Here is a 16,015-nt window from a genome sequence, read left to right on the forward strand (position 1 = left end):
TGCAGAATGTAAACAGTGTTTGGGAGAATAGGGCTTAGTTACACAATAGACCATTTCTCATTCCACCTTTTATTGTGTTCTTAGTATTGGTTACTCTGAGTGTAGAGTAAATGGTGTGGAGTAAATTAGTGCTTATATGTATCTGTACAGTATTCTCTATTTTATATCGGGTTCTCCATCTCTACCACACAGTACTCTCAGACCATGTTCTGCACCTGGACTGTGTAAAATATGAGCATTATACACTGGAAATGCATAGCAGGGCTTTGAGTATTGTTACCACTGAGGTGGGAGCAGTGCACTGTCTTTTCTAGTTCAATTTCTCCACAAGTCACAACATATATTTAAATGTTTATCCAGTTAGCGATACAGTCAATCATACACTCTACTCTTTATCCCAGAATGAAATACACCAACCAGGTTTCTTTAATAAACAACAAAATTATCAGTTTACTATAAAACAAGACATAACCAGTAACAAAGCAAAGCATTAACACACAGAGTGAAATATGAAAGTTCCCTTTTACCTTAGCCATTTACACACCCACAAACAAACACCTGTTAACTGAAAAAAATAGAGATTTTCTCTTTAGGACTGTGTTACAAGAAAAAAGACAAAAAATACTTTGGCCAAATACTTGCTAATTCTTGAAGAAAAAGAGAAGATATGGAGAGATGTCAGTTGTCCCTTTTTGGTTTGGTCCCAAATATGCGTATCTGTCACTGGGATCTGTTTAGAATAGTCCTTTTCAGGCGATATTAAAAATCAGTTTGGCAGGCTTTCCAGGAGAAATGTGACAACAGGGGTTTATGGCAGGCTTTTCAGGAGAAATGCAGCAACAGTTTCTCTATTTCTGACCCTTGACTCTCAGGAAGTTCTCAAAGTGATAGAAGAGGGCGCTGATGGTGAATGCTCTCTTGGCTGGTTTTCTTCAGTTGCCTTCAAAACAGTTCATACCCCAAAGCACTGTCCAAAGCGAAACCAAAAACATTAAGCTTCTTGACCCCTGTAAATCTTGACTTCTCTGTAAACATCTCACCCAAGTCAAAACACCTGCTGGGTATTTATCTGAAGACAGGTGATTTCAGTAAATGTTGTTTTCAAACAAGTCCTCTCAGTGTCCTTTCAGTGACCCCAGTGAAAAAAATCGTCCATGGAATCCTTCTCAGTTTTCCCAAATAAAACAATGTCCATAATTCTAAAACACATGAATCCTCAAAAAGATACTTAACAAAAAATATAGGAGCACCGTCATAACACCTCCATCCTTGGAGGAGTGAAACACCATTTTCAAATGTGTTTCATTACAAGGAGTGGGAAAAAACAGAAGATGAAAAATATCTTAAAGCACATTTTCCCACTCATGCTCATTCACTCTTTACCTGTAGCTAATACAGTTCTGCTTTGTACCATCTTTGCACTCAGATAACTCAAAGCAAAGTTAAATCCTAGACAAAGCATCTGTGCTCACATTTTTTTCCCACAATGTGTATAATCTGTAAGCGATAAGGTTGCCATAGTAAACTTCATCGATTAGTCTGACATTCTGGTTTTTGAATTTTTCTACAAAGGCGAGGGAGTTATGATTAGTGTCTCTTTGTCGTTATGGTGGGCATAGACCTCAAAATGCTTAAGAGCTAGTAATAAGCCTAGGGTTTCTTTTTCCACTGTTGAATATCTTTTTTGGTGTTGATTTAGCTTTTTGAAAAAGTAACCCCCGGGTCTTTCATGGCCTGATTCATTGTCTTGTAACAGGACTGCACCCCAGGTTTTTAGCATCACTTAGTGAGGGGCTTAGTGAAATTTGGAGCAGCCAACACTGGTTTGTTTATCAAAATGGCTTTCAGCCTCTCAAAAGATGTTTGGCACTCCCCTGACCACACTACCTTGGTTTTCTTTTTTTGTAGCAAATCTGTCAATGGAACAGCTATAGTACTAAAATTTGGTACAAACTAGCGGTAGAAACCACACATCCCCAAGAACCTCATGATTTCTTGCTTAGTCCTCAGAGGGGGGAGCTCTATCAATGCTTGTACTTTTGCTGTTCTTGGCAACATTTGTCCTTACCCTACTATATGCACGAGGTAGGTTACCCTGGCTTTTGCAAATTCATTTTTGGCAAGGTTTATCACTAAATCAGCCGATTGTAATTTTCTAAACAGAGCTTCTAGTTGTTCTAAGCGGTCCTTCCAGGTGTCACTGTATACCAGCACATAGTCAAGGTAAACCACACAGTTAGGAACACTGGCTACCACTTGGTTCATTACTCTCTGAAAAGTGGCTAGGGCATTTTTTAGTCCGAATGGCATCATTCGGCATTGGAAAAGACCATCTGAAGTGACAAAGGCCAATATTTCTTTAGCTTGGGGTGTTAAAGGAACCTACCATTATTCCTTGAAACAAATCTATTTTTGTAAGAAACGTGGCACTGCCCACTCTATCAATACATCTTCCAAGGGAGTTATTGGGTAGGAGTCTGTCTTTGTTACTGCATTAACCTTTCTGTAGTCTATGCAGAATCTAGTTGAATCGACAGGTTTAGGCACTAACGCCGCTGGTGAACTCTGGGTTCAGTTAGGTGGTTTTTCAGCATGTATTAGATTTCTGCTTTAACCTGGGCCTGTTTCTCTGGACTTAAATGATACGGATGCTGTTTTATAGGAAAGGGTTCCCCTACATCCTCATGTGTGGCTAATCCTACATCCTAGCTTGTCTCTATAGACTCATTTAAATGCTGTGAGTAACCTTGTTTCTTCTCATTGTTCTGAATCTAAATATGAAAGCATAGTGTCCAATCTCCCTAACAATTCAGTATTCGCTAACCAGATAGTAGGAGGTTCAATTTGAGAATCGTCTAGATCTCCTTCTGCCTCATCCTCACTATTCCTTTCGTCCTTCACTGTCCCTGCTACCTGACATACCTGTGCTTGCTTATCCTCTTCCCAGCGATGATATTGTTTCAACATATTGATATGACACAACCTAGTGGTAAACAAAAGAAATGCTAGTCCTTTATCCCAATCATGGGGATATTCATGACAGTCTGCCCTGACCATCATTTTGAGGGTCTGATGGTACTTTTCTAAAGCCCCTTGTGTCTGTGGATGGTCTGCTGAAGACTTTAACTGTGTTATACCCAAATTACCCATAAGTTCCTGAAAAGTTTAGACATAAAATTAGAATCTTACCTGACTGAATCTCAATCAGTAATCCATATCTAGTGAAGTACTGGGTTAACTTCTCTACGACTACCTTAGCAGAAATTGTTCTCAAGGGGATAGCCTCTGGTAACCGAGTAGCCATATCCATGATAGTGAGTATATATTGGTGTCCCACTTTTGTTTTCGGTAAAGGTCCTACACAGTCTACCAACATCCAGCTAAATGGTTTCCAAAAGCTGGTATGGGAATTAGAGGCTTTATGGCAGGTTGCGGTTTTCCCACAATCTGGCACGTATGGCACATTTTACAAAACTGCACCACGTCCTTGGAAAGATCTGGCCAGTGAAAATGTTGACTTAAATGTGATTGGGTCTTCTGGATCCCCACATGTCCTGCTATACGAATTTCTTGCGCTATCCTTAGTATTTCCTGGCAATACTTAGGCGGTACCACTATCTGGTGAACAACCATCCATTCTTCATCCACAGGTCTGTGAGGAGGTCTCCACTTCCTCATCAGAATCCCATTTTTAATATAGTAGCCTTCTGGAACTCCCTCAGCCTCAGCTTCAATTAAAGATGATTGTACCACTTTATTTACCTCTAGATTGGCTTGCTGAGCCTTGATCAGAGAAGATTTATTGAACATTTCCTTTGGATTATCCAAGTCCCCAAAGAAAGTTTCAGATATTCGACTATCTGACTGTGGATTTACTTTACCTCTGACATGGAACTTATTTAGCTATTTCTCAGGTCAATACACATGAAGGAAAGATTACTGGAACCTTTTCCTGCAACTGTTCAGTCTCTTTGACTTCACTTGGTCTTTCCTTAACTACTGGAGAAGCTACTACCTTTGCTCCAAATCATTCCCCAGGAGTAGGTTAGCTCTGTCTACAGGTAAACTATAGACAGCTCCTAGTTACCGTTCCGGACGTTAGGTCACACTTTAGGTTCACCCGATACAAAGGTACGGGTATATACACGCCACCAATATCATTCACTAAAATCTTGGCATTCGGTGCGCTCTCTGGTGGAAAAGTTATGCCTTTCCCCAGGAATAGAGTTTGGGTGGCTCCTGTATCCTTAAGCATAACTTAAGAATCCATAAGTATTACTTTTCCTTTTGACAAGAATTCCCTATAACTCTCAGTTATCATATTCACGTGCCCCGCACACACAGTGGTTTTTGTACTTGGCCTTACAGCTGCAGTAAGAGCTACTGCCTGATCTGTCGTACTATCGGTCAGGGCTCTTTTCTCTACATTGGCTTTGGGTACCCCAATAAGTCCCATGGGTTTACCCTGCAACTTCCAGCATTCTGCATGAAGGTGTCCCACCTTGTGGAAATGGTAACAGTTAGCCTTGCGGACCTCGCTTCCACCCTCAGCATCTTATTTCTGGCCTGAGGAAGAGATCCCGCGGCGTTCCCAGCTTCTTGTCGCCGGTGACTTGCCTTCCTTTCACCCTCCCACCTTCTATCCTTCTTAGATTTGTGGGGGTTACAGAAAAAGGATTTGGGCTTATAAACAAGCTCGTAATCATCAGCGATTTCCACTGCCTGTCTGGCTCTTGAAACTTTCTGGTTCTCTACATGGGTTCTATACATGGGTTCTTACTAACGGAGGGAGTGAATTTTTAAATTCTTCCAGGAGAATTATTTCCCTAAGGTTCTCATATGTGGCCTTTACCTTTAGTGCCTGCATCCAACAATCAAAATTAATTTGCTTTACCCTCTCAAATTCTATATAGGTCTGCCCAGACTGTCTCTGGAGGTTCCAAAATTTCTGCCATACGCTTCAGGGACCAAGTCATAAGCAGCGAGAATAGCCTTTTTTTGCCACCTCATAATCTGCAGAAGCCTCCTCAGAAAGCATGGCATAAACTTCATGAGCTTTGCCCAGCAACCTGCTATGCATAAGCAGTGTCCAGATTTCCATAGGTGGCTTCATCTGTCTGGCTATCCTTTCAAAAGAAATGAAAACTACTTCTACATCCCTTTCCTCAAATTTTGGGAGGGCTTGTACCAATTTAAACAGCTCTCCACTGGGTCTTGGGCTGGAGACAGGTCTTTCCCCACCCGATTTTCATCGGGGTCAAGGGCATCCTTTTTTTCCTCTAGTTCCAGCTTTCTAATCTGATATTCCCTTTCTCTCTCCTTTTCCTCTATTTTTCTTGCCCTTTCTCTCTCCTGCCACTCTGCTTGCTCCTTTTGAATTGCTCTCTCTTTTGTCCTTTCCTCTCTTTCCTCCTTTTCCCTTTCAAGTTCAAACTGCTTCATCTGCAGCTGAAGTTTAGCTAATTCAACTGCACTACCATCTGGTTTGCCTTCTTTTTCTTCCAATTGCAAATACTGTGCTATTACTTCAATTATGTCTGCTTTCTTAGCTCCTGGTTTTAACTCTAATGCCAACAGGTCTGCCAAATCCTTTAATCTAACCTTGGTTAAGTTTCTCAAATCACTCAGGGATATATCCTCCTTCCCCAGAAAGGTTGTAGCAACGAACGAAGACATTTCAGTAGGGTATACTTTACTCTATTACACAAGAAAACTGGTTATTTTTTACTTTTCCTCTTTTCAGTTATTATCACCCCACTTACAACTGCACGTCATCGGTTATCCCGGATGAGCCCCCAATTATATGTTACGACCGAGTTGGGAGGAGTGCACTGTCTTTTCTAGATCCGCTTCTCCACAGGTCACAACATTTATTTAAATGTTTACACAGTTAGCGATACAATCATAGACTCTACTCTTTATCCCATAATAAAATACACCAACCAGGTTTCTTTAATAAACAACAAAATTATCAGTTTATTATAAAACAAGACATAATCAGTAGTGAAGCAAAGCATTAACACGCAGAGTAAAATATGAAAATTCCCTTTTACCTTAGCCTCTCTCACACACACACCCGTTAACCAAAAAAAAAGAGATTTTCTCTTTAGAGCTCTGTTACAAAAAATACTTTATTCAAATACTTGCTAACTCTTGAAGAAAAAAGAGAAGATATGGAGAGATATCAGTTGTTCCATTTTGGTTTGGCGTCCCAAATATGCATAAATGGCTGTTACTGGGATCTTTCTAGAATAGTCCTTTTCAGTTGATGTTGAAAATCAGTTTGGCAGGCTTTCCAGGAGAAATGCGACAACAGTGGTTTATGGCAGGCTTTTCAACATCAGTTTCTCTATTTCTTACACTTGATTCTCAGGAAGTTCTCAAAGAGATGGAAGAGGGTGAGCTGATGGTGACTGCTCTCTTGGCTGGTTTTCTCAACTGCTTTCAAAACAGTTCACACCTCGACACACTGTCTAAAGCGAAACCAAAATCAATATCGCAAGAGTCAAGCCTTCTGACTCCTATAAATCTTGATCTGTCACTTCTCTGTAAACATCTTCCCCAAGTCAAAAAGCCCCTGCTGAGTATTTATCTGAAGACAGGTGACTTCCAGTAAATTAAAAGCAAAATACTGCAGATGCTGGAAATCTGAAATAAAAACAAGAAATGCTGGAAATACTCAGCAGGTGTGGCAGCATCTGTGGAGAGAGAAGCAGAGTTAACGTTTCAGGTCAGTGACCCTTCTTCAGAACTTTATTTCAGATTTCTAGCATCTGCAGTATTTTGCTTTTATTTTAGTGTTTAATTCACTGCCACTTCTCTTCCAGGAATGCCTACCTTGAAGAAGTTCTGCTCTTCTCTCCGACGGGATTTTCGTTTCCGGTTCTGAAGAAGGGTCACTGACCTGAAATGTTAACTCTGCTTCTCTCTCCACAGATGCTGCCAGACCTGCTGAGTATTTCCAGCATTTCTTATTTTTATTTCAGACTTCCAATAAATATTGTTTTCAAACAAGACCTCTCTGTCCTTTCAAGGAACTCAGTAAAAAAATATCCATGGAATCCTTTCCCGTTTTCCCAAATAAAACATTGTCCATAATTCTAAAATACATGAGTCCTCAAAAAAAAACTTAACAAAAATATAGGAGCACCGTCATAACAGTATTTTAAAACAGAAAGGACACATTAACATTTCAAGACAAACAAGGTCCGTTTGGGGTTGAGGCAGCACAAAGTTGTAATAGAAAGGGATATCTGAAACAAGGTGAATTCTGAAGTGGTTCAGAGTGAGATGAGTGAAATGGTGACAGATAAAAGAAACATTTCAGCTACATTATTTGGGCTAAAGGAAAACAAAGCACCAAGGTCCAATAGGCTACATGCTAGGAAGAAATTGCCAAAGCATAAGAAACGTTATATTTCAGAGCTCTATTGAGTGTGTATGTTTGCCTGAGAGCTGGAGGATGGCCAACGTAATACTCATTTTTAAAAAGGGAGACAGAGCTATTCTGCGTAATTATAGGTCCCAGTTAGTTTAACATCTGTCTGTCTGGGCTCAGTTGGTAGCATTCTTGCCTCTGAGTCAGAAGGTTGTAGGTTCATGTTTCACTCCAGAGACTTGAGAAGATAATCCAGACTGACAGTTCAGTGTAATACTGAAGGAGTTAAAGGTGCTGTCTTTCGGATGAGGTATTAATCTGAGACTCTGTCTGCCCTCTCAAATGGACCTGAAGGATCCAATGGCACTATTTGTAGAATAGTTGCACTACCCTGGCCAATATTTATCCCTCAACTAACACCACTGAAAAAAAAACCCTGATCATCTGATTATTTATCTTGATTGCTGTTTGTAGGACCTTGCTGTGCGCCAACTGGCTGCAGCATTTCCTACAGTACAACAGTGATTAAAATTTAGCAGCATTTAATTGGCTGTGAAGTACTTTGGGATATTATGAGGTTGTGAAAGGCTCTATTTAAATGCAGGTTATTTGTTTCTTGTCTGCAATAGGGAAGGTTTTAGAGTCTCTAATTAAGGATAAAATTACCACATATCTAGATAACAGCCAGCACAAGTTGTAAAAGGGCCAGTCATGTTTGACAGTTCTTATCAGCTGTGGCTCAGTGGTTGAATGCTTGCCTCTGAGTCAGAAGGTTGTGGATTAAGTCCCATCTAAACTGACTCTCCAGGGCAGAACTGGGGGAGTGTGACTGTTGAATGAGAACTCAAGCTGAAGCCCAGTAATAGTGGGACTATTTCGAAGAAGAGCAGGGGAGTTCTCCCTGCTGTCCTGGGCCAATATTTATCCCTCAATCAATGCCACTAAAAAAAAACCATATTATCTGGTCATCATCACATTGCTGTGCGCAAGTTGGCCACTGCGTTTCCTGCATTATGACAGTGGGCTGGATTTTAAGAGCCACTGCGATCTTCTGGGCAGCGGCTCATTTAAATAGCAGGGGTGGCCCCCCCCCCCCCCCCCCCGCCAATAACATGTAGGAGTGGGCTGTCCATTGCCAGCAATGGTTTCAGCTGCCTGTGCGCAGGCGCTGGCGCCATTTTTAAATGGCTGCTGGCAAATTTGAATTCTTAAAGTGAACCCCGCCCCCCCTAAATTTACAGAATGAAATTGTACATTACATTACATTAGGTATTTTCTCTTCCCCCTCCCCCCCCACCAAACACTTACCTTTGAATTCTGACCTCCCCCCAGATGTACAAAGTTGAAAGTTTATCCTTTCCCTCCATCCCCTACACTGATGATGCCTGTTTGACCCCGTTCCGCCCCCACCCTGCAGGAAAAACCTTAGCTCCTCCCTCTTCCCACCAGTGCCACATCTTCTTTCCCCAGACTGGGAATTGAATGTGCAGGAGTGCCAGCTGCCACGCCAAAGATCGTGGCGGGCTCGGAAGATTTCAGGTAAGTATATGTTAATTCATTCATTTTATTGATTTAAATATGGAAATTGAGGTCCTGTCACCTAGCCGGTGGCGGGGGGGGGAGCGGGTGGTGGGCTGCAATGGAGCCTCACTGCTACCATGGGGATCGGGCTGGACCCTCCTGGCATCGGCCTCCGTGGCTCCATGGTGTGCCTCTGCCGGAACCATCTTCCGCCCCTCTCCCCTCCCCCCCCCCCAAACCCCCATCCCCCACAAGGAGCCTGACGTTGGGGCTAGGTAAAATCCACCCAGTGACATTGGCTCTAAAGCAGTTTGGGACATCCTACGGTTGTGAAAGGTGCCCTGGAAATACAAGTCTTCCTTTCTTCATAGAATTCTTTGAGGAGGTGAAAGCTGTGGTAGTAGAAAAGATTAAGCAATGTGGAATTATGGAGATGGGAGGAAAAAAGTTAGTTTTTCCTGAATGTGGAGTGGGAGACAGTGTCCCACAGGGTACAGCTCTGCGGCCACTTCTGATCAATGATCTGGATGTAGGCCTAGAGGGTGTGGAGTTAAAATGTGCAAATGGTGCCAAAATAGGAGATATAGTTAATTCTTAAGAAGACCAAAAGAAGCTGCAAAGGTGTATTGATAAGATGGGGGACTGGTCTAAATACTGGCAAATGGAATTCAATATCAGTAAGGATGAGGTGATATGCTTTTGTAAAAGAAACAGTAGCAATCATACTCTGAATGGAAATAGGCTGGGTGCTGTGGATGAGGAGAGCGATTTGGAAGGTACAACTTTACAGGACATTAAAGGCATCACCATGTAGATAAAAAAAAGCTAATGGAATTCTAAGTTTTATCACAAGAACTATAGAATATAAAAGCCAAGTGGGAATATTGAGCTTACGTAAAACCTTAATAAGACCTCAGTTAGAGCTCAGTTGGAGCACTGGGCTTCACACTACAGGAAGGATATTCAAGCTAAAGAGAGGATGCAATGCACATTTACTAGGATGCTGTCTGGTATGAAGAAATACAAATCAAGACTGGAAAAATTAGGTCTTTTTTTGTTAAAGCAGTGCAGATTACGGAGGTGTGATAGAAGTATTTAAAATTATGAAAGGATGGGACAGGGTAAATGAAAGCATACCATTTCCAGTGTTGAGGGCTCTAGGTTGAGAAGCAATGAATACGATATTAAATGAGAGATTTCGAATGAAGAGTAAAAGAAACCTTACACGGAGAGTTGCGTAATTCATTTCCAAGGTTTGTGGTTCTGACAGAAAACAATATCAGCATTCAAAATTAGATTAGAAAGGTAAATTTGCTCACAATGGAGGATAAACACTGACGTGGACTGGTTGGCCGAATGGCCTGTTAATGTGTTGTAACTTCTATGTATGTATTTCTTTGTTGGCAATGGAAGGGTTCTGATGAAAGGTCACAAACCTGAAAAGTTAATGCTGTTTCTCTCTCCACAGTTGCTGCTAGACCAGCATTTTTAAATTTTTATTTCAGATTTTCCGCATTCACGGTATTTTGCTTTGGTTGCAGTCTTGAGAATTTGATATAAAAACAAGAAATGCAAAAACAAAAAAAAATTACATTGTCTTGCTAAGATCCAAAGTGGATGACATTACACTTCCCAACATTGAAATCCTTCCGCCATAGTTTTGTGCACTCACTTATTCTATCCATTTGTAACTTCCTAGTCCCGACTACACTATTTACTGTGCCTAACTCAGACTCATCTGCAAACCTGAATATACAACTCTCTATTCCTTCATCCAAGTTATTCGTGTTTCTGGTGAAAAGCTGGCGTGCATGTCACATCCCACCTAGCTCAAGTATCAAAGTCTCAAATAAAAGCACTAAAATAAAAGCAAAATACTGCAGATGCTGGAAATCTGAAATAAAAGTAAGAAATGTTGGAAATACTCAGCAGGTCTGGCAGCATCTGTGGAGAGAGAAGCAGAGTTAACGTTTCAGGTCAGTGACCCTTCATCAGAACAACAAGGCATTCGATCCATTTCAGAGTGAAATCAGGACACACTTTTTCACACAAAGCTGTGGATGATGGATCAGTTGAAATTTTCAAGACTAAAATTGATAGATTTCTGTTAGGTATGGGGTTTAAGGGATATGTAGCAAAGGCAGGTAAATAAGAGTTAAGATACCGATAAAACAATGATATAATTGAATGGTGTAACAGACTAAAGGGGCTGAATGGCCTTCCTGTTCCTATGCAGCACTCCAGGGCACTGCTGATGATTGACTAAATAACCTGGCTGGCTAATGGGACCTGGATGGGGAGATTACTTGAGAGCTCTGAATGTTCTCTCTGGCTCTATATAATTCTGCACCCTTGGTAGGTTCTGGTTGGACATGCAGCGGGAAGCTTATAGGCTGCTTGGTTTTAGTTAGTCAAGCAGCAACAATTACACATTACACTTGGCTTGGCTTTTGCCAACCTGCACTTTGTATTTGTAAGTAGTGTGTGTGCGTATAAGAAAACAGTGTGTTCAAATTTAGAAGATAGAAACTACCTCTTGGCGCTTCCTGTGGAGCCTTTTAAACACGGTGGGGGGGGGGGGGGGGGGTGTTGTTTTAGTTTAGTTTAGAGATACAGCACTGAAACAGGCCCTTCAGCCCACTGAGTCTATGCCAACCATCAACCACCCATTTATACTAATCCTGCACATCCCATATCCCTACCACATCCCCACCTGTCCCTATATTTCCCTACCACCTACACTAGGGGCAATTTATAATGGCCAATTAACCTATCAACCTGCAAGTCTTTGGCATGTGGGAGGAAACTGGAGCACCCGGAGGAAACCCATGCAGACACAGGGAGAACTTGCAAACTCCACACAGGCAGTACCCAGAATTGTACCTGGGTCGCTGGAGCTGTGAGGCTGTGGTGCTAACCACTGCGCCACTGTGCCTCTGTGCATGTTACATATCTGACTGGTCAAAGAAAAATGTCAGAACCAGTACTGACGATGGGTTAAAGGTAGAGGAATTGGACTAAGCGATGGCTTTTTCAGTAATTTACAATGGGCCATAAGGCCTCCCGGGGGTAAAATTCTGTGTCTGAAAAGTTAGCATTTTGGTGTGTGCAGTAAGGCACTAGGCCACCAGAGGATGCTCATGGACTCAAAACAAACAAGAAAAAGCAAGCTCAGTGCAGAGTTCAGTGAAAGGCCCCTGAAAATCTCTAGGGCAGCAGGTCAGTGGGATGCGTCCACCGGCAACCTCTGGCACTGACCCAGTCAAAGATTGTGAGTTTAGGGGGAGGTTTCCTTATTAAAATATCAGTGACAAAGCCAGGATTCCCGGCATCGGCTGCCTGCACAGGAGAGAGAGTGCTGCCAGGGTCAATCTGCATTTTCCCCCTGTCTCTCCAGCTCCTGAAAACATGCTGCAATTGACCCATTGAACCCTTTTTATAAGGAGGGAATAAAAAGATAAATCAGAAATTTTCGAAATTTTCAAGGGTCCATGCCACGAGCAGATCAAGTAGACCCATCTTGTAGCGGCTGTTCTGGGCACCACACTTTAGGAAGGATATATTAAGCTTGGAGGGAGTGCACATAGATTTACCAGAATGGTACCTGGTCTCCAAAGGTTAATTTATGAGTAGAGATAACACAAACCGGGGTTGTAGTCCCTGGAATTTAGAAAGTTAAGGGGTGATTTGATCCAAGTTTTCAAGATATTAAGGAGAACAAATAGGGTATATAGAGAAAAACTATTTCTGCTAGTTGTGGAGTCCAGGACTATTGGATATAGTCTAAAAATTAGAGCCAGACCTTTCAAGGGTGATATTAGGGAACACTTCTTCATGCAAATGGAAATTGATGTGAGATCAATTGTTAATTATAAATCATACATTTTTGTTAGCCAAAGGCAAGTGGGACAAAGGAGGGTGCATGTAGTTAGGTTTTAGATCAGCCATGATCTAATTAAATGGTGGAACAGACTCAAGGGGCTAAAAGGCCTCCTTCTGTTCCTATCTTTCTAGAAGGTTGATATGCTGTATTTTGTGAGGCAGATTTCTAGGCTTGGGACAAGAAAATTCCTGGGCTGTGAGTCCCTCCTTCCCTCACGAAGCTCCCTCCGATGCAGATGACCTTGCTGGGGTGGGCATTGAGGCACTGGCGCCACCTGTCAGTGAAAACAGCGTAACAGGCAGGATTGTAGCCAGAAGAGACCCAGGAAAGTTTTATTTTTTGTTTAGTTTAGTTTAGTTTAGTTTAGTTTAGAGCTACAGCACTGAAACAGGCCCTTCGGCCCACCGAGTCTGTGCCGACCATCAACCACCCATATATACTAATCCTACACTAATCCCATATTCCTACCACATCCCCACCTGTCACTATATTTCCCTACCACCTACCTATACTAGGGGCAATTTATAATGTAATGTTACTGGACTAGTAATCCAGAGGCTCAGATTAATGCATTGGAGACATGGGCTCAGATCCCACCACGGCAGCCATTTAGTTTGAAGGTTTTTTTGGTGGACCAGAAGGAGCAGGAGTATTCCTCCAAGCCTCACAAGGAAACCTTGGAGCCTTCCTGCCCCAGGCTTCTCTCTCTCAAACTCAATCGTCTCGGGATCCCCAACTTATACTCTTAACTTATGTTGGGGACTGTTCCCTTGGGTCCCTGGTGACAGCCCCTTTCAGCTCAAAATCCTACTCATGCCCACCAGCTAGGTAGTAATTCCTGTCCTCTTCAGAGGGGTTTTGGGGTCGGGAGGTTTAAGGCGAGGAGTTAAAGCCTCCAGCAAAAGAGAAACAAGGAGAAAATTAGCCGGAAAAAATAATATAGATTAAAAAAATTACAGTGAAAATTAAATGAAATTATTTATGGGTAAATTCAGTTGCATGATGTTTAAATTTCCATGTTTGTTCCTGTTTTGTAACTAAATCTCTTAGAATCATGAAACTGACTCTTATTTCACTCTGTAACAGCAAGCAGCAAGAAGCTGATGCACAAAGTGAAAAGCTTACAGGAGAACAGTGAAATGCTGCTTGTCAGGTTAGTGTCAGATACTTATGCCTTGAATGATTATTTAGACATTATCTCTATCATCCTACCTGTAAACACCATTCCAAATATTAATTACTCGTGCAGAAAATAGCTTCCCAATAGATTCCCGAACTTTTACCAGATTAATGACGTAGCCTTTAACTTACTAAAATGTTGGTGATGATGCGCTTGTTTTCATCTGTGCTCACATGAAATGTTTCTTCCCACACAGTGAGAACACTGTGCCTTCAGAGCCTTTGGTAACTAAAGGCAATGAGGATGTGGAAACGCAGGGAGTTCGGAAAACAAAGACCAAATCAAAGGACAAGAAAGTTAACAAACTGTCTCGGAAAAATAAAATTCTCACCAATACAAGTAAGCAATGAGCAAAAATCTGTACAGATTAAGCAAATCAATGCATGGTGTAGAGTTGCCACAGCACAAAGATCATACTTGGTTATGTGATAAATGTACAAACAAATAGAATGTTGTATTGGAGTGTTCAAGAAGTGGTTAGATATGTGTTTGAACCCATGGTTCTCCACACTGTAAGTTTTCCAGAAGGCTACAAAGGAGAACTGTAAAAGTTTGTAACACAAAAGGAGACCATTATATCAATGTTTTTTGCTTAGAGGAATCCAAAACTCATGTCGTTGCTGTGCGCTCTCCGCAGAATCCTGCATTTTCTTCTATTCCAAATCTTTATCCACCTTTCCAGTTAGTAACGATTGACAAATCTGTGCTCCTAATTGCCTGCAGAACAGTAGATCAGATTACAACGCAGATTGCTGATAGTGAAAGTTTTAACATTTAAAGATTACGAGGAAATATGTGGATAACGCATGCCAGCAAATCTGAGCAGACTCTGGTAGTAAAGACAAACAGAATCTGCATTTCTATAGCGCCTTTCACAATGTCCCAAAGTGCTTTACAGCTCATGAAGTACTTTTGATGTGTAGCCACTGTTGTAACATAGTAAACACATCAGCCAATTTGCGCACAAGCTCTCACAAACAGCAGATAGCCTGTTTTTAGTATGTTGGTTGGGGATAAATATTGTCCCAGGACAATGGGGAGAACTCCCTTGCTCTTCAAATAGCATAATTGGATCTTAAACATCCACCTAAGAGGGCAGAAGGGGCCTCAGTTTAATTTCTCATCGGAAGGACAGTACAGTACACCCTCAGTACTGTGCTGTAAGTGTCAGCCTAGATTATGTGCTCGTCCTGGAGTGGGACTTGAACCTAAAACCGTCTGATTCAGAGATGAGAGACCAGTGAGCTGCGTGTGGCATGGTATATCCACTTAGTAAACTGTGGAGGAGGAAAATTCTGATTACTACAAAGAACATGCAGATTGTAAGCACTGACTTTATTTTATTTATTTAGAGATACAGCACTGAAACAGGCCCTTCTGCCCACCGAGTCTGTGCTGACCATCAACCACCCATTTATACTGATCCTACATTAATCCCATATTCCTACCACATCCCCACCTTCCCTCAATTCCCCTACCACCTACCTATATTAGGGGCAATTTATAATGGCCAATTTACCTATCAACCTGCAAGTCTTTGGCTGTGGGAGGAAACCGGAGCACCCGGCGAAAACCCACGCAGTCACAGGGAGAACTTTCTGCCATACTACCTGAAAAATTTATAAAAACCTGTAGATTATCACTGTATAAAACTAAAGAGATTTTTAAAAATTATTCTGGGGATGTGGGCATCATTGATAAGGCCTGCATTTATTGCCCATTCCTAGTCGCCCCTTAAGAAGGAGATGGTAGGGCCTCCTTGAACCGCTGCATGTCTGTGTGTACTTTGCAATGATACAACTGAGAGGCATGCTTGGCCATTTCAGAATGGCAGATTAGAGTCAGCCATATGGGTTACGACTGGAGTCACATACAGCCCAGACCAGACAAGAATGGCAGGTTTCCTTCCCTAAAGAACATTAGAACGTTCACAGAAAGAGCATATCATGCATCAATTGTGTGGAATATTGATGAGTCCTGTGACACCGATCACTCATAAAAAATGAAAACAAATATATTTATCATGAAAGGTCACACTCTTGCACAAAATTAA

At 41.7% G+C, this 16,015-nt stretch overlaps 1 protein-coding gene across 1 annotated transcript in view; it reads left to right on the forward strand.

Moving 5' to 3' along the window:
* LOC137357350 (zinc finger CW-type PWWP domain protein 1-like) overlaps positions 1-16,015 on the forward strand; it is a 73,920-nt gene that overhangs the window by 15,754 nt on the left and 42,151 nt on the right. The window contains exons 6-7 of the mRNA XM_068023615.1: positions 13,869-13,935; positions 14,159-14,301. Of these exons, the coding sequence (XP_067879716.1) occupies positions 13,869-13,935; positions 14,159-14,301 (210 nt within the window). The remainder of the gene's footprint in view (positions 1-13,868; positions 13,936-14,158; positions 14,302-16,015) is intronic.

This window comes from Heterodontus francisci, chromosome 48, assembly GCF_036365525.1.
Source record: "Heterodontus francisci isolate sHetFra1 chromosome 48, sHetFra1.hap1, whole genome shotgun sequence".
NCBI classification, from domain to species: domain Eukaryota; kingdom Metazoa; phylum Chordata; class Chondrichthyes; order Heterodontiformes; family Heterodontidae; genus Heterodontus; species Heterodontus francisci.